This window comes from Dermochelys coriacea, chromosome 1, assembly GCF_009764565.3.
Source record: "Dermochelys coriacea isolate rDerCor1 chromosome 1, rDerCor1.pri.v4, whole genome shotgun sequence".
Taxonomy (NCBI): Eukaryota; Metazoa; Chordata; order Testudines; family Dermochelyidae; genus Dermochelys; species Dermochelys coriacea.
The window spans coordinates 245,480,144-245,507,239 of NC_050068.2; the positions used below are offsets into that span (position 1 = coordinate 245,480,144).

General features: G+C 39.9%; 1 protein-coding gene across 8 annotated transcripts in view; it reads left to right on the top strand.

Annotated features, from left to right (window-relative positions):
- BICD1 (BICD cargo adaptor 1) overlaps nt 1-27,096 on the top strand; it is a 256,112-nt gene that overhangs the window by 184,741 nt on the left and 44,275 nt on the right. For 4 of the 8 annotated variants that reach the window (XM_038376917.2, XM_038376924.2, XM_043518356.1 and 1 more), the window contains exons 5-7: nt 3,467-4,561; nt 14,996-15,147; nt 26,695-27,012. In XM_038376917.2, coding sequence (XP_038232845.1) covers nt 3,467-4,561; nt 14,996-15,147; nt 26,695-27,012 — 1,565 coding nt within the window. The remainder of the gene's footprint in view (nt 1-3,466; nt 4,562-14,995; nt 15,148-26,694; nt 27,013-27,096) is intronic. The other 4 variants (XM_038376959.2, XM_038376988.2, XM_043518364.1 and 1 more) reach the window with 1 other exon arrangement.

Consider the following 27,096-nt stretch of genomic DNA (forward strand, 5'->3'; position numbering starts at 1 on the left):
CAAAACATTCCAGAAGCTGGTGTGTGTTCATGTTGCTATGGTTGGCTGACGTCATTATAGACAAAATTCCCCCTTACATTCTACTTGCAGTTCCCCAAAACGTATGGGTTACCTAAGTTTATCTGTGCTAAAGTTCGTAGGCCTCAAGCCTCATGCTAACTCCTGAAGCCAGTGTCTTACAGGATACAAGCCTGTAGGTTCCTTGTATTACTGCTGAATATAATAAAGCAGAATATAATGCAAAGCAGAGAATATAATAGAGGTAAGCTAGGCCACTGGGCTACGCCAGGGTTCCATTAAAGAGTGGAGGGTCAGTGAAAACTAGGCTGAGGAGAGAGACTTGCAGGGAGCAGAAGCCTGCTAGGCCTGGGAAGCCGGTATAATAGGTCAGGGGAGGCTCTGCCTCCCCTGGCACTGCCGTGGCCACCAGACCCCTGGTTGCAGGGTGTGGCGGGTGAAGGTTTTGCTTTATTATGCCCCATGCAGGTTTCCGGGGTGGCTGAGGAGATGGTGATTCACAGGTGCTATTCAGCTTCCTGGGTTCATCAGTAATCTCCCTGGACTCCAGAGAGATTACTGATGAACCCAGGAAGCTGAGTAGCAAATACCATCTCCTTGGCGACCCTGGAACCTGCATGGGGCATATCAAAAGCATCTTCGGGAAGAGCTGCTTTTCTCCAGGGGGCTCTAGAGTCTGGGGAGGGGATGCCCAACTGCGGCTGGCCGGGGGTTCCTCTGGGCAGTTGTGGGGGAGCTCGGGTCACCTCCGGGCAGGGTTCGGGGCTACGGCCAGTTTGGGGCTGCTCTGGTGGGGGTGGAAGGGGCAGAGCTAGGGGCTCACCTCCCCGACGTGGGGCTCCACCCACCGCCCATGCTGCTAGAAAGAAAGTCTCAGCAGCCAATGAACTAGGAACCCTGAACCGAGGGTGTGAGCCAGCTAAGAAGGCTAATTGGAAGATCTGTGTTATTGTAAACTGTTTTTTTTAATAAACCAGACAGTCAAAAAAGGGAGGGCTAAAGCAAAAACACTCACAACATGAAGTCTGAGTAACAGGGGAAACTGACAGAGTGGCAGAGCCCAAGACTGGACTGAAGAAGGCCCTGCTACAGCCATGGAATTAGACTAACCTCTTCAGTAGCCTTAGATTCCAATGGGGACTAAATGCTGACAGAAATGCAGCTCTGTATGTCTGAGGAGGTGGATGTGCTATTTGTGTTGTAACACAAATATGAAGAAAAACGGTAATACAGTTTGGCCCCAATTTTTCTGCTTAAGTGGGTTAAAGGAAGAGCCATCTTCTCTCATCCACCTGCACACAAAAGAATTAAGGCCAGATTTTTAAAGAGGCTTTAAAATGGCTTCTATTTTTCCACCTACAATTTTGTCTGCTGCTGACTACAGGTGCAAAAATAGAGGCCAGGTTTTAAAAGCAGCCATATAAACTATCTATCATGCACTTAGCCCTTTACATTGGGAAATGCAAAATTCCTAGCTATAGGATAATAGGAGTCTGAACTGCACTTTAGAACACTGAATGAACATTAATGGTATTAATATTCTTTTTTTATAAAGTCTTTAAAAGCCTTTTTTCCCCCATATAAGTTTTGCAGAGACTGATTTGACTCTCCCAAATATTGGCTGGGGAGATACCTATGGGGGGAAATGCTTTTTAAAAGCTTTTAGAAACAGGCAGCTCTGATTTCTCTGAATTAGTAATTCTGTTTCCCATAAAATGAAGATGGAACTGGCATTTTTCTCCAAATATATAAACAGAGCTGGGAAGATGCAACAGTGGCTACCAAAGAGCACACTGAGTCATTCTCAATTAAATATAACCTGCTCACAACCCACACTTTAATCTTGCGCTTATTGAAATTACTGTCAAAACACCCATGGGGAGCAGGGGTAGACCCACAGTCTTTTACCTTCCATTGCATCACCAGTTCTGATCTGGACAAAGACACATGGGAAACTTTAAATTTTCTGTTTTTTTTATGTATGACAATGTGAATCTGAACAGACCAAACTACTAATAATTAACCTGGTTCCCTTGCTTTGAGGTGTTCTGTATTAAAACCACTGGGGGAATGGCCATTCTCCATGGCACCATCTCCTTTTTAACCTCCAGATTTCTCTGTGGAAACCTAAGACAGAATTAATATAGCTCAGAGGCAATGGCAGCTCAATACCTGCTTTCGTTCCCCCAGGCGGGAGAAGATGTAGTCCCAAAACTTTATAGCACACGTGCAGATTGCTGGCTTTTTATTGACACCATCTGTGTCTACCTCCAGGTTTGTAACAGAGCCAGTTTGTTAGTCCCGAGAGTGTGCTGCACGGACCACGTTTTCTCCCTTGTCTTTGAGGAGATGAGTGCCGGGTGGGGGTACATAGTGGTGGAATGGACTTCTGGGGATTGTGTGTGCTGTAATTTCTGTTTCTATTTATGTCATTGCTGCATTACTTCATTTGAGCTGGAGGAATTTATGCATCTGTTTAATGTATTTTTTAAAGATTGTCAGGGATACCCAGGAGCACTGATAGGGTGCTTTTTATAATTGTGGGTAAAAATCCAAATAAATAAATAATGATGGTGAAAGAATGGCAGAGTTTTTCACAGAAACTCCTAAATTAATTCATACGCTTAGGGGAGAAATGTATATGTATCATTATGATGAATTATATCGTGACGTAGTCTGAATAATTATGGTGGCTGTTTAAAATTCAGAGAACATATTTTGGGATAAATCTGATATTTAATGAGAAACCAGTCACTGTCAATTTAAATGGCTAAGCAGAATTGCTTGGGAAGTAGGTAGCGCTTGATGAAGTAAGCACTAATAAGAAATAATTACCACCTGTCATTATGCTACTGCAAATGGGAGTGGGAGTTGAGATTTTCAGACACTCTAGGAGATTTTTATGTACACCTACAATTTAATTTTAAAATGAATGGTTGGTGTGTCTAAATTTCCTCGAGTGCTTTGAAACCTCAACTAGGTTACATAGTTAGGAGTAAAAATGCTATTGGCAATGTTTGGTGACAAGCACACAAGCACATGAAGATTGAGAACTGGCCTATACTGGGGCTGCAGAGCACCATTTAAAGTGTGTGTGGGGAGCACATAGATCCCTGCCCCCTGCCTGACCCTTCTCTTCTCCTCTTTGGCACCCACCATCAACCTGACCCTCCCGTCTACCCATCCCCTCCAAATTTGAGCAAATGGCATTGCAATCTGGGTTGCAGTGCCACTCAAGTTTGTCCCTGAAGCCCCTCCGGTATGACAGAGAGGAGGCCAGGACATATTTGAGCGAGTGCCATTGTGACTTGGCACACTGTCACAGCACCACTCAGGTTTGGCCTAGCCAAAAAGTCAGGCTATGGCATAGGCTTCACGGCCTCTGGGTCTAGGTTTCTTAGTTTAATTCCCTTCTCAAATGTTAATATTCTTTATTATACCATACCAGGTGGAGAGAGAAAAAGCTATTCTCCTGGCCAACCTTCAGGAGTCCCAGACGCAGCTAGAACACACAAAGGGAGCCCTGACAGAGCAACACGAGCGAGTCCACAGGCTCACAGAGCATGTCAACGCCATGAGGGGACTGCAGAGCAACAAGGAGCTGAAAGTAGAGCTGGACTGTGAGAAGGGCCGAGACTCCGGCGAGGAAACACATGACTATGAAGTAGACATCAATGGCCTAGAGATCCTAGAATGTAAATACAAAGTGGCCGTGACAGAAGTGATCGACCTTAAAGCTGAGATAAAGGCCTTAAAGGAGAAATACAATAAATGTGTAGAAAACTACACTGAAGAAAAGACAAAGTATGAGACCAGGATCCAGAGGTATGATGAGCAGGTGACGAACCTGGAAAAATCAACGAAGGAAAGTTATGAGAAAATGGTTCACATGGAAAAAGAGTTGCAAAGGATGACGAGCGTAGCAAATGAAAACCATAATACCCTCAACACAGCCCAGGATGAGCTGGTGACATTTAGTGAGGAGCTGGCTCAGCTCTATCACCATGTATGTTTGTGTAATAATGAAACTCCCAATAGGGTCATGTTGGACTATTACAGGCAAAGTAGAGTCACCCGTAGCGGGAGCCTGAAGGGACCTGATGATCCTAGGGGGCTCCTGTCTCCACGGCTCACCAGAAGAGGAACGGCTTCCCCAATAGAAGCCAGGACCCCAACTGAGCATGTTTCGAAAGAGAGCATAGAAGCCGGCAAAGAACAAAGTCCAACCAAGACACCTACGATTTCTCCTGTCATCACGGCCCCTCCTTCCTCTCCCGTCTCTGACACCAGTGACATACGCAAAGAGCCAATGAATATCTACAACCTAAATGCCATAATACGGGACCAAATCAAGCACCTGCAGAAAGCTGTAGATCGGTCACTGCAGCTGTCACGCCAGCGTGCAGCAGCACGTGAGCTGGTGCCCATGATTGATAAGGACAAGGAGGCTTTAATGGAAGAGATACTGAAACTGAAGTCCCTGCTGAGTACAAAACGGGAGCAGATAGCAACCTTGAGGGCAGTGTTGAAAGCCAACAAACAGGTAAGTGAGTAACAATGCTGTCAGTTTGTGGTGATCAGTATTTTCATAGCTGATTTATGTGCCTTTTAACAGGTATTGTGGTAGACATTTGAACAATCAGCTGTCCATCTTTCCAGTCAATCACAATGAGGCTGAGGTTTTTCTTGTTTTTCTTAACTCCCTGCAATCTTTCTGCATAGTTTTTTTCGCAGCACCCAACCTTGACCTAAAGGATGGGAAGAGTGAGTGACTTGCTGTAGAGTTTGAGACCTCAATGCCCTTACATGGATCAGCCTACAGGAGAAGGAGAAGGGCAGTAAGAAAGGCACAGCTGAAGCCGAGCTCTAACGTGGCTCCCTAGTGGGTCTCCTGGTTTGAGAAGAAACCAGGTTTTGAGGGCCACAACCAAACCTGGGTCTTCCAAATGGTAACGTGATGTGCTGTAGCCTCAAGGCCATACGGAACTCCAGGTTGCTCGGGAATAAAAATTTACATTGCATTTACACAACCGACGATCTCAAAACACTTTACAAAGGTGGGTGTTTGTACCCCATTTTACAGGTGGGGATACTGAGGCACAAAAGCTAAGTGATTCCACCAAAGACATGAGGTGAGTCAGGATTAGAATCCAGGTCTCCTGACTCTCATTCCCTACCTGTACCCACTAGACTACAATGCCTTCGTGCTATCCTATCAATGGTGGGCGCTCTCCGCTAAACAAATTCAGTGACTGATCCCTTTATAGTCAACAGTAATTAAATGGCAGCAATAATCCATGCACTCTAGGCAGGGGGAAACATTTATTTCTGCAAAGCAAAATGATCAACAAAATTCAGACCTGTCTGGTTATTGAACAATGTCTGATCATTTAATACAAATGAGTGGATCACACAACTCTCTTGAGTACGCAAATCTCTCATCCAATTTGGATACTAGTTTGTCACTGCAGTCACGTGGCCAGATATAATGGTCCTGGTTTTCTTTTCTGTACTGGTTTTACATCAGTAAAACTCTATTGACTTAAATGCAGTTACTCCTGATTTGGAACGGGTTAGAATTTTTCAAATATTTGTTTTCCAGAAATGCCATTTTATTGCCATTAAAATTTTTGTTTGTCATTTTTAAAATAAGAAATATTGAAAATTTGAAATATATATCACTTTGGGGCAAAACTGATCAAAAACATCCCACTTTTTTATTTTTATTTTGAAAATGATAAAAAAGAGATTAAAAAATTTTCAAAAATGAAATAAAGATTTTAAAATTTGTCTCAAATTTTCTTTTCATTTTTTGACAAGGTCTGTTCTTGATATTGTATAGTAAGACTAGAATAAGGCCCATTTGTATGTGAAATGCAAAAAAATCTCTGCACTCGCACACTCAGTCTGTCATCACTATGACAGGTTTCAGAGTAGCAGCCGTGTTAGTCTGTATTCGCAAAAAGAAAAGGAGTACTTGTGGCACCTTAGAGACTAACAAATTTATTTGAGCATAAGCTTTCGTGAGCTACAGCTCACTTCATCGGATGCATTTGGTGGAAAATACAGTGGGGAGATTTACATACACACACAGAGAACATGAAACAATGGGTTTTATCATACACACTGTAAGGAGAGTGATCACTTAAGATGAGCCATCACCAGCAGCAGGGGGGCGGAAAGGAGGAAAACCTTTCATGGTGACAAGCAAGGTAGGCTATTTCCAGCAGTTAACAAGAACATCTGAGGAACAGTGGGGGGTGGGGTGGGGGGGAGAAATAACATGGGGAAATAGTTTTACTTTGTGTAATGATTTATCCATTCCCAGTCTCTATTCAAGCCTAAGTTAATTGTATCCAGTTTGCAAATTAATTCCAATTCAGCAATCTCTCGTTGGAGTCTGTTTTTGAAGTTTTTTTGTTGAAGGATAGCCACCCTCAGGTCTGTAATCAAGTGACCGGAGAGATTGAAGTGTTCTCCGACTGGTTTTTGAATGTTCTAATTCTTGACATCTGATTTGTGTCCATTTATTCTTTTACGTAGAGACTTTCCAGTTTGACCAATGTATATGGCAGAGGGGCATTGCCGGCACATGTTGGCATATATCACATTGGTAGATGCGTAGGTGAACGAGTGATAGTGTGGCTGATGTGATTAGGCCCTATGATGGTGTCCCCTGAATAGATATGTGGACAGAGTTGGCAACAGGCTTTGTTGCAAGGATAGGTTCCTGGGTTAGTGGTTCTGTTGTGTGGTGTGTGGTTGCTGGTGAGTATTTGCTTCAGATTGGGGGTCTGTCTGTAAGCAAGGACTGGCCTGTCTCCCAAGATCTGTGAGAGTGATGAGTCGTTCTTCAGGATAGGTTGTAGATCCTTGATGATGCATTGGAGAGGTTTTAGTTGGGGGCTGAAGGTGATGGCTAGAGGCGTTCTGTTATTTTCTTTGTTGGGCCTGTCCTGTAGTAGGTGACTTCTGGGTACTCTTCTGGCTCTGTCAGTCTGTTTCTTCACTTCAGCAGGAGGGTATTGTAGTTGTAAGAATGCATGATAGAGATCTTGTAGGTGTTCATTTAGTTGTGTTATACCCCTATCTCCAACCCTTTGTCTGCTTTGTATCTTTAGGCTTTAGTATCTTTTTAGGCGCCAGTCTGGCAAACAATTATGCACGTTGTTATCCGCAAAAATCTAGGGCACCCGGCCTATATCCTGCCGAGGGCTCAAGGCATGACCTGGTTAATTTCGGTACCCCCTCCCTTTCCCTACCAAGGGCTCGGGCTGTAAAGCATATACCCTTACCCATGGAGCTCAGGGTAAACTTGGTCAGTTTAAGTACCCGCCCTTTCCCACAGGGTTCTGGGCTATACAGGTCTGTGTAACTTTTTCCCAGTGAAAGAGCCTTACACAGCTGTGCTCTAAACATCCATTTATTAGCAACACACACAAAATACATCTGCCAAACAAAGCTATTATGTTCACCACTCCCAATAGACAGACAAACTTCCCACGATGGCCAGTCAGGATCCACTCATCTGGGGATGCCGGTGCTGCCTCTGCATGTCACAGTCATGCAAGGGCGTCAGTTCTAGCAGTTTGATGCTGAACTGCAGGCCAGGGATGGTTCCCAAAGAGCATTTGTTTTTCATTTACATTATATAGGTAAAACTAGCTCCCTCCTTCAAATTTACTAAGCCTGTTACATTATTCAACACCCCTAGGTAACAACATTTAATCAATCATGCACTGGCACCTATGTTTCCTCCTCCCTGCTCTTTACATTTTATCTTTCATGCCAAATTGTACCTTATTTATGACCTTCTTTGTTTGTGCAGATGGTCAGCATAAATTCGCGGGTCAGAGCTTATCTTATCTATTTCACCATTTATTGGGGTTTTTCTGTATCCTCCCTAAACATCCCAGCGCCTGGGTGTCTCTACTTTACAACTTGGTGTTAGAACTCTTGTTAGGGGCATTCCTGAGGTGGGGATGCCTTAGCAACAGGAGAGCATTTTTTCTTAATTTTAGTGGTGGAATCCCTGAGTTTTACTCAAGGCTAATCCAAGCTACTTTAGTATGGGGGTGAGCTACGTCCCCCAGGCCTACACAAGGTTGGTCAAGACTAGGTTAGTATGGGGGTAAATTAAGTCCCAGGCCTACAATGTGCTTAACTTTAATCAGGTGAATAGTTCCACTGACTTCCATAGAACTACTTGTCCTCAAGCATGTGTTTAAGTGTTTGCAGGATCAGGGCCATAGTTTGTAAACTCTTGAGTGCTTTTCCATCATCTGTGTTAGTTTAGAGAACAGGACAATCGGTCCCAATCCTGATTAGGGCATTAGGTCATTACTATAATATAAATGAAAATGTAAAATCACCCAGAGGTCAGGAAATACAGCCCTAAAGGTTCCAACAGCAAAGTTAACTTGGATGTATTGTGAATTTTATGCCATATCGGTTTTTTTACGTGTATATTAACATACACACTTAACTAGAGAAGGAGGACTCGTGAATCTTACGTATATGAAATGAAGGTGTTGCAACTGTGCCCTGAAAACTTATTGTGTGAAAAAGCACCATGGGATTCTGTGTCTGTTTTTCAATGACTCCAGTCAAATGTACTCAGTTTGCAAATAAAAAGATGTCTCTTAATTGCTAACTTTGCAAACTCATCCTAATATTTGAAAGCCAATCAGCTTTGATTAGCATTGGGTAAAACTCAGGGATGCTTCATGGGATCTGCAATACAAGTATGCAAGTTTACAAGTAAACAGTCACAGCAATGAATAAATTTTCTTTTTTGGTAACATCTTCTGGTCAGGAACAGTGGGCATAATACTAAAAAAGAGAAGCATTAAATTTAATGCCAAAAAGTTAGTGTGTTTTTATGAAAACATACCTATTTAAGAAGAGCATATTACTCTCTTCTTACCATCATTCAACTCAAGGAAAGCCTCCTTAGAAACAAAATGCAGGATTATGGTTTTGGGTATTGCTTAGATAATAACATGACACAGTAAACCTAGGAAACATGGGTGCTATCTAGTGGCCACTAAGTAGCACTGTAACTTCATTCTGAAAAAGAAAACTGCATCGTGTTGCTAAAAGAAACAGTACAATGCAGTGTTTCACTAACATTTTCTGCTAAGTTGCCATTATAACCAGTAGCTCCTTGAAAAAAAATGTACAGTACTGCCTCTTAACTTGAATTGTGCTTATCTGACTGAAGGAAAACAATCAAGGAACCTACTGTCCTCTTTGCTCATATTACAGTAGCCCTCAAACGTGCCAAACAGGATTAGAGTCCCATTTTACTAAAAAATATACTAACTTGGAGGACAGTGTCTGCCCCAAAGACCTTGCAACCTAAAATATCCAGTCAAAAAACCAGCAAAAGGGTGGTGAAAATGGGATCAAGCAATTTGATCAAGGTGATAATGATGAGCATACCTTTTGTTAGTTCACTTTCTCCTTTTTATTTTATGCATACACTTATTCAGCGCTTCACTTGCTGTAACAACAGTAGTTTGGGAGCAAAACATAGAATCTTAAAAATCTAAAGCAATAGTAAAATAATAATACTAACCATAAGGCTCACATCAATAATGGTTCTGATTTTTGGTTTCAGACAACATGTAGAAAATAAAATAAACCTGCCTACAATGGGGAAACTCAACAGCCTGAGAATTTCCTTTAAATTAATTAAAAATTAATACATACATAAATAAAATACCCTACTTCAGACAAATATGGTGAACAGTAGGACTCTCTATTCCCCTCTGGTCTATTCAGTATCCATTTTACATATGTGCTGGCTGCAGCCATGATGCCTCTATCTTCAACAACTGGGGTGTCTCCTCAAGTCCTGAGACATTGCAGGAATTACTTGAGGACCTAAAATATCCCCCAAAGCCTGAGCCTTAAGCCAAAAGCCTGGAGTTAGGCAGGTATAGTAAAATGGAGATTTTGTACTTTGAGTGCAAATGATCATGATACTCAGTACTTCTCAAAGTGCTATGTACTTTCTATAACTCAAATAGCAGGCCCACTGTTTTACTTTTTTTGTGTAAAAAATGAAGTACTTACCATTTTAGTGTTTTTCATTTTTTTCAGTAACAATTATCGCTCATTTGTTTTGCTTCACACACTGTTATCATAAAGCAAGTGGCAAGTCATTTAGAAATGTGTAAAGTTGTCTTGAAACTCAAAATCATCTAAACTGAAAAAGAGTAAGAAAGCAAAGTTAGCATATGGACTATAGTTTTAAGCCCACAACTTTTGAGAGCTTGAATTTAGAATAGAAAAAGATTCCTGCTATAATATCGATAGACTGGAGGAAGAGTTGAGACAGGCAATGCAAAGATATGCATAATAATTTACCTTTTTACATTTTTTTTGCCCTATACGGTCCTAAAACTGTTTACAAATTTAAACTGAAATACAAACTAAATGTAGGGATTGCTTCAACCAGCTATGAAACACAGTCATTCTGGGGTGGAATGGTGCAGCACTGTTAGCAGCAATGTCAAAACAGGATATGACATAGAGAATGCCATATCCATGTATCTGTGATACAATTTGTTAGAACTGTGGCACCAAAGAAAAAGAGGCTTGAGAAATCACGTCAATTGTAGCAGAGGAGTACAGATTATATTTTAAGTCTGACAGTGTGTTTCCTAGAGCAGTGCTACTCAAAGTGGTGGTCCACACACCGGTGCTGGTCCGCGAGCCATCGGCTGCCGGTCTGCGTGCACATTGGAAAAAAAAATTGCCGGTCCCCCACATCAAATAGCTTGAGAAGCACTGTCCTAGAGGATGTGGAGTGGCAGTGGAAATCAGTTCAGGAATGGGAGCTAACTGCTCTTCAAAATATTCTTGTACCAGCTCAGAGGAAATTAACACAGCCTTCATTTCCAGATAGATGTTTCCTTGAAATCCACATTATCTAGTAAGGTTCTGGAGGAATGTTTATATTGTCCCTGTCAAAATAGCAATCATCTCCCATTATACTCAGTGAGATTAAGGCCCCAGATTCCCTATGGGAAGATGGTTAGTCCCTTGTGTTGTGTGGAGGCAGAGATACTCAGTACCATTGTGAACAATGAGGGAAAGAGAGAGAGAGAGAGAGAGAGAGACCCTCGTCAAAATGGCCACCAATGAGTGAGTGTTGTAGTTCCTGTCCTATTGAGAACCATAGAAGAGAGCAGACATTTTGAAAAAGGGCTTTTCTTTGTAGAGTTCTCAGTAGTACAACATTGTATTCTTCAGCTTCTGATAAAGGAGAGACTTTCAGTTATGAAGAATAGGAAAAATTATCATTAATCCAAAAATAAATTATTCAAATACACACTTTCTCAGAGGGTTAACTCTGTGGGAAGTTAATGTGTATGGGAAGTGTGTTATTCCATTACTGAGATTGCGGGTGAGGTGAGGGTGAAGTCTAGCACCACATACTAAATTACTTTATGTCCGTTTGATTCCTAAACAAATCAACAGCTTTACTTGTAAACTCGTAGAAGATTCATTCTACGCTCAAACAAGAAATGTGGTAAATTTGGGGAGGATACGCAGCATTGTTTGTACAAAGCAAAGTTTGGATTCCTGCTTTTTAGTACAAAACAGAACTCGGCCTTAACTATGGGGTCACTACTAATATCTCTGTAAGGTAGCTGTGGCATCTTGAAACAGCAGTGACTGTTGGGCTAAGTAATCTGCAGATGAGGATTCTTGACATGTGTCCAGTCTCCCTCATACCACTGAGCCACTACCGCCAAACAAGTAGATAGAACAGTCGTTAATAGTGTAATTACAACTTGATCTCTTCAAATATGGCCTATACACAAATGTCAGTTAATTTTAAGAGAGAGAGCGACTGCATTAGTCCTTTCTTAAAATCATTTGTGACAAAGAAAAAACTGATGCAGATACTACATTTCTTAAAGGATCAAATTTTAATTAGTCTTAATTCAAATTAATTAATGGATTCACTTGTAAATTCTTAGAAAATTCATGTTATACTCAGTAAGTGCTGTAAGTTGGGGAGGATACACTATACTTCATGTACAAAACAAAGATTGAATTTCTGGTTTACGTGCAAAATAGAACTCAGCTGAAGCCTCCATAGTGAACGTCCTGTCCTTTCCCTTCCCTCTCAACAACATGAATAACCCTTTCACAAATAACAGATTTTAATAATTATTGTTAAATAGGAAGTTGTCCCCTTGTTCATTATTCTGTCGCTTTTCTTTCTGAGATGGATAAGAGCAGAGTGATTGACTATTTTATTAATGACAGTTAAATACTCTTCTATGTGTAAATTTTGACTGAATGTTTTTGCCAGTGTCTGGAAACAGATGACCTTTGCTATAGCCTACCAAAGTGCAGAGTGGTACAACACTATACCAAAGCATACCTTTGCCTCTTCATGTATGTTCATGAACAATAATGAGAGTTGTGTTCATATGACTGTATCTCGGAGTGTTTTCTCACCATTTCATGCGATGACCCCCAGGTTTGGTGTAGGAAAATGACTATTTAAAATGACAAGTAGTTTCATAGTGGCTTCTTAAACCTTGGTCTGTCTTCTATGGAAACTAGTCATTAGAAGTAGGAAAAGAGTTAGACACAGTGTGCAGTAATTTGGAGACAATTTTGATGTAATGTATTTTAGTACCACAATTTATAACTAAACCACTTCCCCAGAAGCAAATGAATAGAATTTTATTTTAGTGTAGGATTCTTTTGTTCCTTTTTTAAGAGACAGTGAATTTGAAATTTAGTGAGTTTCAAAAAGATGGCTTAAAAGTACCTTCAGGTTTTACAGCCATTACCCTCTCCTCTGATGTTCTCATGCCAATTTTTGTGGTTTTACAATCATATTTTTCCTATTTATTCTTTCCCCTATTGATGTGTGAAAGACCCAAAAAAACAACAAGGGGAACTGATAGACTGTAGTGGAAACACAGCAACTGACTACACACTAACTGAAGTGCTCTCAGATGCACAAAGTAAAAATACTGGAAAAATTTAGAAGAAAAAATATTTCTTAATATATTTCAGTTGCAGTAATTTTAACTGATACTTGTAACACTGCAAAAATACAAAAATGTAATTTTCTTAGTTTTAAAATTTTTTATTTCTGTAAAATAAAAAAGTAATGAATAAAACTGACAAACAACAGCAAGCAAATAACAAGACAAAGTTAACATGAAATTTAGGTAGGTCAGGCAGGAAACAAGAAAGAAAACGAGCAGGGGGGAAAAGAAAGATATAGGCAGAATATAGAGTAGGGTAATTTCATAACTTCTTCCCTAGATTTTCAATTAAGTGAACATTATCATTTACACAACTGGTTGGTTGTTAAAATTTGCAGAAGAATGAGAAGGCATAAAATTTTGTGACATGGCAGAGTATAACTGCTGATTTGTACAGTCTTGATATTTCAGGCTTATTGAATCCAATAGTTTTTAAGTTGACTGTGTCCATTCAACAACATGGCTTCCCTCTTTCTAAGGAAAATAGTTTTTTAAAACTTTTTTTAACGCATGTGTTGCATTAAAGCTCAAGTCTGACATTTTTTCACTTGAGAGAGACAAGTGGGTGAGGTAATATCTTGTATTGGTCCAACCTCTGTTGGTAGAAGGGATAAGCTTTTGAACTCCACAGAGCTCTTCGTCAGATCTGGAGAAGGAAACTAAAATGCCAAATGTAAAATACAAGGTGGGACAGGTGGTTAAGCATAAGAGGTTCAGACATGTTGCTTGAGACCATTTAAAGTGAACTAGGCAATTGGCATATTTGCAGTGATGGGACAGTGAAGGGTTAATAGGCAGCAGAGTGTTACAAATTGTTGTAATGAGCCATAAAACAACTTTCTCTGTTAAGTACATAGTTTTTAGTGTCCAGCAATTATGATTTTAAGGTCCAAGGCATGTCTTTTGAAGTTGTAGTGTATGTTTCCTTTGAGAACAAGGACTGAAAGGTCAGAAAGTCATCAGTTGTGAAAAGTGTTTGCCCATGGGATGATATCGTGTTTTTGTCTTATCATTTTTCTGTGTGAATTCATTTGAGAGCATAGTGATTGTCCGGTTTCACCCACTTTGTTGTTGTTGGGGCATTTGACGCACTGGATGTGGTACACCACATATTGTGATAGGTATGCATAGGACCCATGGTCTTCAAAGGTGTGTTGTGGGGGTATTGATCATCATAGCAGCGGAGATATTTCTGCAGGTTTTGCATCTATTGGTCTGACAGGATTTGGTGCCACTTTGAGTTGATGTGTCCCCTAGTCTGTGGGAAGCTTGCTTGTGATGATGAACTTGGTGAGGTTGTGGAGTTGTTTTAAGGCCAGAAGAGGGGAGTTGAGAAAAAATGTCAGGATGTGGTCCCCATCAAATATGGATTATAAATGTTTGATACCTGATTCTAGTGTGAGTTTGTAGGTGTATTGAAGCAGGTTCTCCTCAGGTATTTAGGTGGCCCATTCCATGATGTGATCTACTTCTCCGGTGGAGTCTCCTTGTTTGGTGAAGGCTGTTTTAAGTGTGTATCCCAGACTTTCTCCTCAGAGCCTATTCTGAGGCATCTAAGTGCCTGGCAGTAGCTAACAGATTTCATAGTGCATTTGGGGTGGTTACTGGATCTACGAAGGTAAGTGTGGTGATCCATGGATTTCTTATATATAGTTGTCTGTAGAGTTCCATTGTTGAAGCTGATTGTGGTGTACAGGAGGTTGATGCTGGTGTGGGAATGTTCTAGAGAGATTGTGGTGGTTGTTGAAGTTGTGGTGGAAAACCGTGAAGGAGTTTAGGTTGTCTGTCCAGAGGATGAAAATATCATCAATGTATCACAGGTATATCACTGGTTTCATGGTTTATTAACTTGTGAATGAAGGTGAAAGCCAGAAATGAGATCATAACCTGACCTCTTAGCTGTTAGCAAATTCCCTTCTCAGAAGCATATATCCCTCTCTCTTTTTCAGACAGCTGAAGTGGCACTGGCCAATCTGAAGAATAAATATGAGAATGAAAAATCAATGGTGACTGAAACCATGACCAAACTGCGAAATGAATTAAAGGCTTTGAAAGAAGATGCAGCAACCTTCTCATCCTTGAGAGCAATGTTTGCAACCAGGTAAGGGAAACTGCCTCATAGGCTTCTCTCCTGCTCAATAGTTGAAAGGGCAAGCCTATGATGTGAGTGAGAGAACATTCTCACCTACATGCATTTCTTCTCATGGTCTTGATGCACTAATATGTGGATACAAAAACTACTTTCCTCAGTGAGAGAGACAAGGTGGGAGAGGCAATATCTTTTACTGTTGGTGGAAGGGACAAGCTTTTGAGCTTTCTGCAATAGCAGAGCTTTGTTGGATGAAGGACAATGAAGTTTGGAATGCAGACTCTGCAAAAATTTCAAACTTTCAAATGGCACCAAGCTGCATGCCTCTGAAAATAATGCTTTTAAGTGGCAATGCCAGTACAGCCTTGGGTAAAGTGTGATAAATAATTATATTAGAGCCCTCTATATTTGGATTTATACTCTGTTTTTTGAAATGGAAAATAAACATTAGATTTATGTGGCTTTTGTTCATACTCAGAAAAGGCACACAGTGATTCTGCCATGTAAAAACCTTCACATGGCTAAACTCCATCTTTGTCCTTGCCATCTGATTTATTATTTACCATTGGGGAAAAAAATCTATAATTCTCCATCAGTATGGCTCTGCTATAAGCCAGCACTGATAATTACCAGGTTACTGCAATTTCTCATTGCACTGTAAATTATTATTTTCTACATCTGGCAGTATTTCATTTATTATCTTCTCGTTCATAGGTTTAAAAATGTCACACACCTTCTGCAGTGAATTTTTCAGTTCTTCCCAGCAGGAGCATAATTAATCACATATTGTCTTTTTTTTTTTTTTTTTGCTAAAGGGAACTTTCATTTTTAGCTGGTTTCTTAAAGGTGACCTGCAAATAATTGTTTTTGAAAGATCCAACACCTGCAGCAATCTGTGCTGAATTCCCCCAAGTAACCAGACAAAGAGAGATATTCAGCACTTTATGGGATTAAATCATCCTATTTTTCCTCTCTATTCTGACACCACATTTATTGCAGGCTCCTGCTTCATGTAGTGCCCTATCATTTACTAATCCAGGGGTTCTCAAACTGGGGATCAAGATCTCTCAGGGGGTCGCAAACTGTCAGTCTCCACCCTAAACCCCACTTTGCCTCCAGCATTTATAATGGTGTTAAATGTATACAAAATAGGGCTGTTGATTAATTGCAGTTAACTCACACAATTAACTCAAAAAAATTAATCAGAGTCTCAATTGCACTGTTAAACAATAGAATACCAATTGAAATTTATTAAATATTTTGGATGTTTTTCTGCATTTTCATATATATTGTATTCTGTTTTGTAACTGAAACCAAAGTATATATTATTTTTTTATTACAAATATTTACATTTTAAAAATGATAAATAAAAGAAATAGTATTTTTCAATTCACCTCATACAAGTACTGGAGTGCAATCGCTTTGTCGTGGAAGTGCAACTTACAAATGTAGTTTGTTTGTTTGTTTTTTTGTTACATAACTGCACTCAAAAACAAAACAAATGTAAAACTTTAGAGCCTACAAGTCCACTCAGTCCTACTTCTTGTTCAGCCAATCCTAAGACAAACAAGTTTGTTTACATTTACAGGAGATAATGCTGCCTGCTTCTTATTTACAATGTCATCAGAAAGTGAGAACAGACCTTTGCATGGCACTTTTGTAGCCTGTGTTGCAAGGTTTTTATGTACCAGATATGCTAAACATTTGTATGCCCCTTCATGCTTTGGCCACCATTCCAGAGGACATGCTTCCATGCTCATGAGGCTCATGAAAAAAAAAAAACGTGATAATTAAATTGTGACTGAACTCCTTGGGGAAGAATGTATGCCCCCTGCTCTGTTTTACCCGCATTCTGCCATATATTTCATGTTCATAGCAGTCTTGGATGATGACCCAACACATGTTCATTTTAAGAACACTTTCACAGCAGATTTAACAAAACACAAAGAAAGTACCAAGAGATTTCTAAAGATAGCTACAGCACTTGGCCCAAGGTTTAAGAACCTGAACTGTCTTCCAAAATCTGAGAGGAATGAGGTGTGGAGCATGATTTCAGAAGTCTTAAAAGAGCAACACTCCAGTGCAGAAACTACAGAACCCGAACCACCAAAAAAGAAAATTAACCTTCTGCTGGTGGCATCTGACTCAGATAATGAAAATGAAAATGCGTCGGTCTGTACTACTTTGTATTGTTATCGAGCAGAATCTCTCATCAGCATGGACACATGTCCCCTGGAACGGTGGTTGAAGCATGAAGGAACATATGAATCTTTAGCATATCTGGCATGTAAATATCTTGTGATCCCAGCTACAATATTGCCATGAGAACGTCTTTCAGGTGACCTTGTAAACAAGAAGCAGGCAGCATTATCTTCTGCAAATGTAAACAAATTTATTTTTCTGAGCGATTGGCTGAACAAGATGTAGGACTGAGTGGACTTGCAGACTCTACAATTTTACATTGTTTTAATTTTTAAAGCAGTTGTTTTGTACATGTACATTTGTAAATTCAAGTTTCATGATAATGAGATTGCACTACAGTACTTGTATTAGGTGCATTGAAAAATACTATTTTGTTTGGTTTTTACAGTATAAATACTTGTAATTAAAAATAAATATAAAGTGAGCACTGTACACTTTGTATTCTGTGTTGTAATTGAAATCAATATATTTGAAAATGTAGAAAACATCCAAAATATTTAAATAAATAGTATTCTATTATGTTTAACAATGCAACGAATCACAATTTTTTAAATTGCTTGACAGCCCTAATAAAAAAGTGTTTTTAATTTATAAGGGGCGGGGGTCGCAGTCAGAAGGTTGCTGTGTGCAGGAGGTCACCAGTACAAAAGTTTGAGAACCATTGCACTAATCTAACCATATTACATGCAAAGTTTCATACAGGAACTTTTCTATAGCAATTAGGAGCCAGATCAACAGCTGGTTTGAGTGAGTGTAGCTTCAGTGACTTCACTCCAGAAATGCATGGTTTTGTATAAGTTTTAAAAATCTGTTTATTAATCTTTTAAAAAGCACACTTTGTGAGGTATACATAGATGTAGGCCATTCCAGTCCACAGCAGGGACCTGAGGAGGTGGTGGCATAAAGCAGACTGTTTATCATGTGGAACATGAGCCCGTAATTTGTATGTGGCTGGACTTTGGAAAGCTTGAGAAAGAAAATGTCAAGATAATGTTAGGTTGTTGGTGTACTGAATGCACCACTTTATCCCACTTGGGACACTGAGCATACATTTCTAAACTCTGCAGGATTTAGGGGATGATCCAAAGCGTATTGGAGACAATAGAAGTTTTTCTGCTAACTTCACTGGGCTTTATGTCAGGTCCTTAAAGAATATAGGTATTCTTGTAGGTCATCTTTTAAATACTAACTGAACATGAAAAATAAAATGGGAACTGACAATCAGGATATCAACAAAAATAAGAGAAAGGGCAAGTTGCAGATTCTGGGACTTTCTTCCCCTTTTAGGATATGGGTGATTAAAATTGGTAAGCCCATTTACCACTAAAGAGAGTTGCCCACTTAAATCTCCTGCTTATTGATAAGGGAATAAAGCTCTGTACTATGTTATGAATTACACCCTTTTGCATTAAGTTCATGCATGGACGTACTCTTCACACTTCTCTTGTTTTTAAGAATATCCTCTTCTCCCATTTACACCTAACATGCTAACATAGTTTTTGTGGTGCCAATTTTAGGACCCTATACTCGTAAGGTTTTCCTTGAATAGAGCACAGTATCAAGATGCATTAAGATGTGATTTAAAAGCTCCTCCATAGCTGAATGTGTGGACTATAGTTTTTTTGACATTGTCTCCACTTCACAAGTAACAATGCAGAAATATTTCAGTAGATCCAGAAATGATTAGTGGTACAACGGTTGCTACCCTATCAAGCCAGCAGAAGTTACGCAGAAAACAACTTTGTAAATTATTGCTCTCCTAGCAAGACAGCAGTAGCTCATGGTGCTCTGATTATACACCTTGGGCTGGATTCACGAAGAAACGTAGGCAGGGTGATGGTGAGGGTTGCAATGGCTAACTCTGAGGCACCTAGAAAATCGCTGGGATTCATAAAGCCTGTGTTTCATGCCTAGGTTCCCTATACAATGAATGGACAGAGATAGATGTCTCAGAATTGGATTCACCAAAGCCAGCACACTAGGCAGCTCCTTGCCTAAGCTACCCAATGGGAGATGCCAAGCCAAGGGGTGTGTACTGAGCCCAACCCTTCCTCTAAGTCTGGGCTGCAGGGCGGTGCTGCCTTCTGCTTAGGATTCTCAGCAGCAAAGCCTCTCTTGGCATTGGGTGTCCATGCTGTTTTCGTGAGCAGGAGGCCCTCCTTCATAACATTTGGCCCAGTGATTACGTTACTCACCTGGGATGTGGGAGATCCCTGGTTTAATTCCCACCTCTGCTTACACACCATTTTGTGTAAAATCACATAGAGGGGCCTGATCTAGGCAAAGTCTGAGTGCATTTACTAGATCAGGCCCTGCAGGCATGTTAGGCAGGAGAAGATCTGTTTTCTCCTGGTTTGTGCATTGCTCTGGGGTTTAGGTGACTGGACCCCTGGTGTGGGGCTGCAGTGCTCATGCACAGAGGCAGAAATATAGGCATGTAGGGAACTTCTAGAACAAAAACGTAGGAGCCGAGTGAGTTTAGGGCTCAGGGGCAGCTGAGCAGGCGTTTTGTGAATCCCAGTAGGGCCTGATTCTGGGATTTAGGTGCCTAAAGTGGCAGTTAGGCTTTTAAATCTTTTTGTGAATCTAGTCCCTTGTAGCTAAACTCAGAAACCTATGAGACATGTTGCCAAAACTTCCCAACCCTATACCCCGCTCTCCATATGAGAGCCTTTCTGAGGAACTGGGCAGTGTTTGTTTAGAATGAACAGAGCACCAGCCCTACATGGGTCATGGCAATTACATCTGTGCAGACCACAAGCTTAACAGATATCCTCATACACACACAAAGGGTAGAATTGCTTTGGTCACTCAAATAACACTGCCTAAAGTATTGCTTTGTAGGCCCTCCAAGGCACTGTGTCCTTTCTAGAATGTTTCATCCGCTTTTCTAGACCATTTCCCTTTTGTTCTTCAACAAATAGTATTCCATGTGTATATATAATATTATATGTTGTCATAAGAGTTTTTGTTAATCTTGGACCCTTCTATTCATTTTACCATGTGTGACCAGGGTCCCAGTGGGAGGCCAACTGAGGTCACTCAATTAGGGTGAACTGCAAAGAATGGGGCAGACAAACCCCATAGCTGGTGGATATTCCAATACTTAGATTTACCAAGCCAGCATAAAACAGCTTCTTAATTACCTTGCTGCTTTTCAGAAGTCAATAACACAGTCCCCTCAAAGTACCCAGCCTCAGGCCTCCATCCAGGTACACACATCAAATATGATGAAGATTTCTGAAAATCATATTTCATCATATAAAGAAAAGATTCTACCAATCCCTGAGGATGGACACATTACGTCCCACGTTATTGAATATTCTAGATCTTACCCAAATAGACACATACAGCCAATTCTAATTAACTAAACTAAAATTTATTAAAAAACAAGAGAAAGTATGGTTAAAAGATCAATATACATACAGACATGAGTTCAATTCTTGAGGTTCAAATACATAGCAGAGATGGTGAGCTTTGTAGTTGCAAAGCGTTCCTTTAGAATTTAGTTCATAGGTTATATGTCCAATATCATATTCAGGGCAGACCAGTCAGCACTGGGATCCCAGCCTTGTGTCTTAAGCTTCCCCTGCATTGAAGCATCAAGCAGATCTAAGATGAACAGGATCAGGACCAAAGGATTTTTTATACAATTTCATGTCTTCTTTGACAAGTTGGAATCCTTCGGAGAGCAAAAGGTAATTAGGATGACTTTGAAGGAGGTCCACCACCAGTACTTAGTTATACGAATTAACATAAGGCAATTTGCTTGTTCCTGCACCATTCACAGATGATTTGCTATACTTTTCAAAGAGAGATGTATTCAGAGATATCTTGTGTTTACAATTAATTTAAATGCTAGGATGTTCTTTTGATCTCTGAATTATCAGAATACAGGGACTGTTGATTACCTTGTCCACCACTACCTATATATATATATATATATATATATATATATATATATATATATATAGTAAATGCACAAAAACACAAACATTCTCTCCCCACATGTCTTTAAGGGTTGAATCTAAGTCATTTATTTTGCAGGATGTTTAACCCTTTCAGGCCATGCATCACACCATGGAAGGGCATTGTTGTGGCCACTGTAATCAAGGGATGGTTTATCAAAATCAAATGCCTTTTACTGGCATATAGTTTTCCTATATGAGCCTAATTGTATAGAGTAAAAACAATAAAATATGAATGACACTATTGCAGCCTGATCTATTTGGAATTAGGCTCCATATGTCTGTTAGAGTTAACTAGAACCATGAGTAACATCACATAGAGACGAGCATCAGTGTTTAAAAATTTCACTGCATGAATTATAGAAGGCAGTGTTGGTTAAAGGCAGTGGCACTGAAGTATTCAAAAAGGTTGTGTAGTATTTTATGAGTACAGACAGTCATAAAAAGTCAGTGGTTTTTAAAATTTCACTGCAGAACATATGTATCAGTACATTTTTTTGGTTCTGCTCTGCTGAAAATGTCCCCTCTCCTCTCCCTCCCCCAAAAATCTAAGGAAATTTATATTTAAGTCGCTTTTTCCAAATGCTCAAATGATGCAGCAAGTCATTGTCCCCTGTTTTGAAGCATTGTTTGTCTAAATAAAAATTGCTACTCCAAACGATGTACTGTGGGCATCCATTCAAGAAAAAAAATCTGTCGGAAAAAATGGGAGAATGTGAGATTTTTCTAATCATGACTCTGTTAAAGCATAACCTTAAGCATGAAAATTCAGTTGTGTAGTCTTCTGTTCAAGAAAAGTAGAGTGGTCCCTATGGCAACCCTGCATCACATGATTCCTGTTTCTGAGTCCATACTGCAGGAATGGCATTTCTTGAAAGAAGAGAATATTTATATTATAAATATGGATATTAAAATGATTTCTTCTGTTTTATAGTATTTGCAAGGAGAGTATTTTTTTTCCTTTATGAAGTACACTTTTCTGTTTTGTAGGGAAACTTTTGTTTATTTGTTCTGGTGCTGCGCTGTACATAATCAGACATACCATCTTTGTGGTGATGCAGCATTTTAAATTCATGTCTTCAAGGGGGAAACAGCAGTCCTGTTCCTCACATGGATGCTAAAGGGGCAGATTCCCCCATCTGCCCCCTCTCCCCTGCCAGGAGCACATGTTCCCCACAACTCTAGATCTCCTCCCATCCACCCACAGGGGAAGATTTGATAAAAATCCATTTCCTGTTCAAAGGAGGATCCGTTTCCCATGCTCTCCTAAGACAGTTGTTGTTTTGACCTTTTCATGGATTTTTGCAAAATTTAGGGAGTCAGTTAAGGTCAGATGGACCACGTTAGCTGAGTGGGGAAATATTATGTTGTGGTGGGGAACAGGCTAGATCTCTTAACTGGTCATCTCCAGACATTCTAATGTTTGGGTTTTTTAAAGGTGAAGAAGTTTTTTAAGTGTAATCATGTTTTGCGGCACTAGCTGGACTCCATTAAAAGATGATTTCAGATGTAATTCTTTTATAATGGCATTTTTTGTTTGTGAATATTAATAGGGTATTCATGCTGAAGCTTATTCAGCAGGGGAAGTGATCTGCTGGGGCCATGGATGTAGATGGAACCCTGTTGGCAGAGTAGAATTTGAATTCCTATTTATTGCCTGGACGAGCAGAAGCTGATTTAATCCACTGCCAACTGCTACTGCCCACCTGAGCCCCCGATCTGATCCCTAACCCACCCACTCAATCCGCTGCTCCTTCCTGTATCCCTAGACCTGATACGAGACACCAGCCCTCTCTATTCCTTCTGAGTGAGTGGCAGAGGGTTTGAGCATCATTCCTGTGAAACAGTGTGACAGACAGAGTAACACACATGGAGAGAGCATAGTAATAGACTGAAGCCTTTTAAAAAACAATCTTAATTTCCACATGCCACAGCAGACGATACGGTTAGAGGAGGTGAGAAAAAGCAGTCTAGTGCTGAAGGAAGGGAGAAGAAGTCTTGGCTCCCACCCCACCTTCTTGCTGGCCATCACAGCTGAGCCTGTGTTGGGACTGGGGGGTGGTGATGGTAACTGACTGGTGGTATAGGCCAATATCTGCTTACTTCCATGCCAGAAGAAGGGTAACTAAGGAGAAAATTGTGACTCTGAGGATGGAGCACAAGTCCCACTGAAAGGTATTAGAATTTGTGCTTCTAAATCACTGAAGTGTATTTAAAACCCCCACTCTGAGCCACAATGCCTCTTGGAGCTCCGCATAACCACCACTCCAAGTTCAGGACTGTGCCTAACATCATGTTAGTGCTTAACTTCTTTCTGCCACAATATGTTGCGAGGCTTAATTAATGTGGGTAAAATATTTGGAGACTTTGTGTGAAAGGCCCTATAGATATGCATATGATTATTATTTCTTTAATCAGAAATGTTTATCTTTTTATCCCATGACTGTATGTTGTATGGAATATTTAACATCAGAGGGAAAGTACCATGGCTACAACAGATAGTTACCTTCTGTAAACGGGAATAGCTTCCACCACTGTGGACTTCAAGGAGACTTATAGCACTTTGATGCAGCAGCCTCAAAAGTCAATCAGAGTCTTTGATTTGACTGTTTTGTTGAAGTGCTTAAACTTTAGAACACTGGTTCTCAACAAAACATAGAAACAATGGGCTGTACGTTTCTGAGAGATTATAGCATGCTTTGAGTAGTGGTGTAGTTCAAGTGACTTTAATTGCCCTGCAATGAATTGTCAAGAATTGCTGTTATGAAAATAAGTTTATGATGTATAGAAAATTAAGGATAACAGTCAGAAAACTGCTTTTATTAGGTCATCGGTGATATTCATGTGAGGTCACAAACAACCACTAAAAAAACCTCCTTGTACGTCCAAACTTCTAAAGCCAATTTATGATGATTTCCTATATGGCAGTGAGAAGTGTGTTTGTCTAAATAGGTTTTAATAACCTACATCTTCATTAAACCTTATGTTTAAATAATAACTGCAAAGTTACACTGTTTTACAGGACAGTTGTGCAGTTGCAGAGCATGTATTCTCTGAGGTCTAAGGTCAACTAATTTTAACCCAACAAGGAAACTGCATCATTGGCATATGAAAGCAAAGCATTCAGTTCTGTTGTGAGTGTTATCCTGCAAGTGTTTGTGGTGTTGAATCTAGTAGTTACATTTTTTTTGTAAATTTCCCAATGGGGATGTAGTTAGAAGTCAAAGTTTCTTTATCTCTTCTTGGGTAAACTGAAGAGGAAAACTGGAGAAGGGAGATACAAGATCTGTCGGATCCCAGTGAGTAAGAATTTAAATCTGAGATATTGTGGGTTTTACAGCCATTTGTATTTCAAATTGATTTAATTTCCAGGATGCTGACATCATTCTCGTGACCCTGTCAAATAGATTTATTGAAACATCCATAAACATCAAACAGCTTCTGTCAGTGAGAGGTGTCAGAGATGACTGTAAGCCAGCCAACATTGCGGCAAAATCTGTTTTTCCCCATAGCTTTAACAATCAAATGCAGTCCTGCTTGTTAAAGCTCTGTAGAAAGCAGATATATACTGAAGCTGTGGCTGGCTTACAGTGATTTTGTTTGCAATTAAAATTGCTAAAATCACTTGAAAGAAGAACACAATGTATATATAGATTGAGTAAGAATTTTCCAAACACAGTGTTCCTGCTTTCTAACTGAAGGATACAATTCATAGACTAAATGGTTTCATCGTTCAGTTAGCGAGAATTCAGAGGTTTATTGTGAGTCAGACATTTTGAGAGAGAAAATAAAATGGTGGACTGGGTGTTTATTTCCTGTTGATAGTGCTATTAGGGCTAAATTCGTCTCTGTTACACTGTTGTAAATCCATAGTAACTCCATACACTTCAGCAGAGTTACTATAGGTGACACTTAAATAGGATTTTGTCCTTAGGACAGAAATGGTAGGATTTTATTATTTAAATCTTTTTTTATTTTGTGGTGAATTCAAACAATTTTTGTAATGAAATTTCTAACATAGTGGGTGCATATTTTAGTATTTTTTTTTAAAAAGCATGTAGGAAGCATTGATGCTACTGAAAATGAGTGATACTATACCATTCTAGTTATCCATAGAGCAGGACAATTGGACTGCATCTAGTAAGAGTTCTGACTGGAAAAGAGGCTCTTCATTTAATAGAATTAAAGCTGTTTCACTCCAGCAACTGACTAATGCCATGACATAATGTCTTGGCCCACTATTAAGTCAGACTCATTTTTAATTTTCAAAGCATTTTATAAACATTAACTATATCACCTGGGCGATATAGTCAGACCTCAAAACCTGCCAAAGACTAAATATGAGATGCAACATGGGTCAAAGTCCCCAAATGAGTGTGACCAGGAGAACTGTGGGGTAGAAACTCAAACTGTTGAGTGATTGATTTCTTTGACATTTCTGTACAGTTTCATGATTCAACCATTCCGATGTAAATAGTATACAATTAGAATAGTGAGAGAATGTCAGGTTGTTGTAAGACTAAAACTTAGATGTAAAATAAGTAAGGGATAGATAAGGGGTACAATCAGATGCAAATTATTCTTTAGCTCCAACACTGAAGTGATGGGAGAAGTAGGTGGATCAGGAGAATGGTAATGGGAAACAAAGCTTTTATTTACAGTTCACCATTTCAAATTCTGCTAAGGGTGTGAGCTAGAGGGTCTGAAAGTTACCACCTTCAGCTTTTGTGTAAAACGAGCAAGTGTCCACATCAAAAAACCCTACTCACTACAATTTGCCTCACTGGCTCCCTTATTGGAAGTCTGGTCAAGGACTGAATGGGCCTAAACACCGAACAACGTCCTGATCCCTAAAAGTGGCGTATACCTTTTGAACAATTAGCACTGGCTAATAATTGATAGCATCTCATCACACAATCTATGCAATATTGGGTATTGAATGAAGATATTCCTGCTCTTGTCATATTGTTTTGTGTAATACTTTGCTTTAGATAGAATTTATTATTTATGACCCCTTTCATGTTATGTAAATTATCAGTTTAATTTGCCCACATAACAATTGTGCTCAAAATTAGGGATGGTCCTAAACCAAAACCCTAGAACTGAACTCATAAGCTGGATCTGAAATCTGAAAAGTTTTCATGGGCTGCACCAGTACTCTGGATCCAAATTCTCCTGTTGAACTTGAGAGTTTGAAATCCAGATCTGAATCTCAGAGTAGTGGGTGGGCAAGGTTGACATTAGGCCTAGAAATGAGTTTGAGCCGTGAACTTGATACAAATTGTGGTCTATGGTTTAGATTTGGGGTGTTGGTTCAGGCCCATCTCTGCTTTGCTCTGTTTGGTTCTTAGATTACTTCACTAGGCTTCTATTCCATTTGTTTCTCCAGGTGTGATGAGTACGTCACACAGCTGGACGAGATGCAAAGGCAGTTGGCAGCTGCAGAGGATGAGAAGAAGACCTTAAACTCTCTATTGCGGATGGCTATCCAGCAAAAACTTGCCCTCACCCAGCGACTGGAGGATTTAGAGTTCGATCACGAGCAGTCCCGACGCAGCAAAGGCAAGCTTGGAAAGAGCAAGGACAGCCGCTCTAAAGTAAGTGAGGAAGCATCAGCCACCGTGCCAACCGTAGACACTTTCCTCCTGCATAGTCAGGGCCCACAGCAACCAAACTTACTGGTCAGCAGTGGCACTCAGAGGAAAAGGTATGCATGCAGTGATCTTTATAGTACAGTGCAGTGGCCAGACTTTAGTTAAAGTCATTATCTTAATTGTAAATAGATTATTAT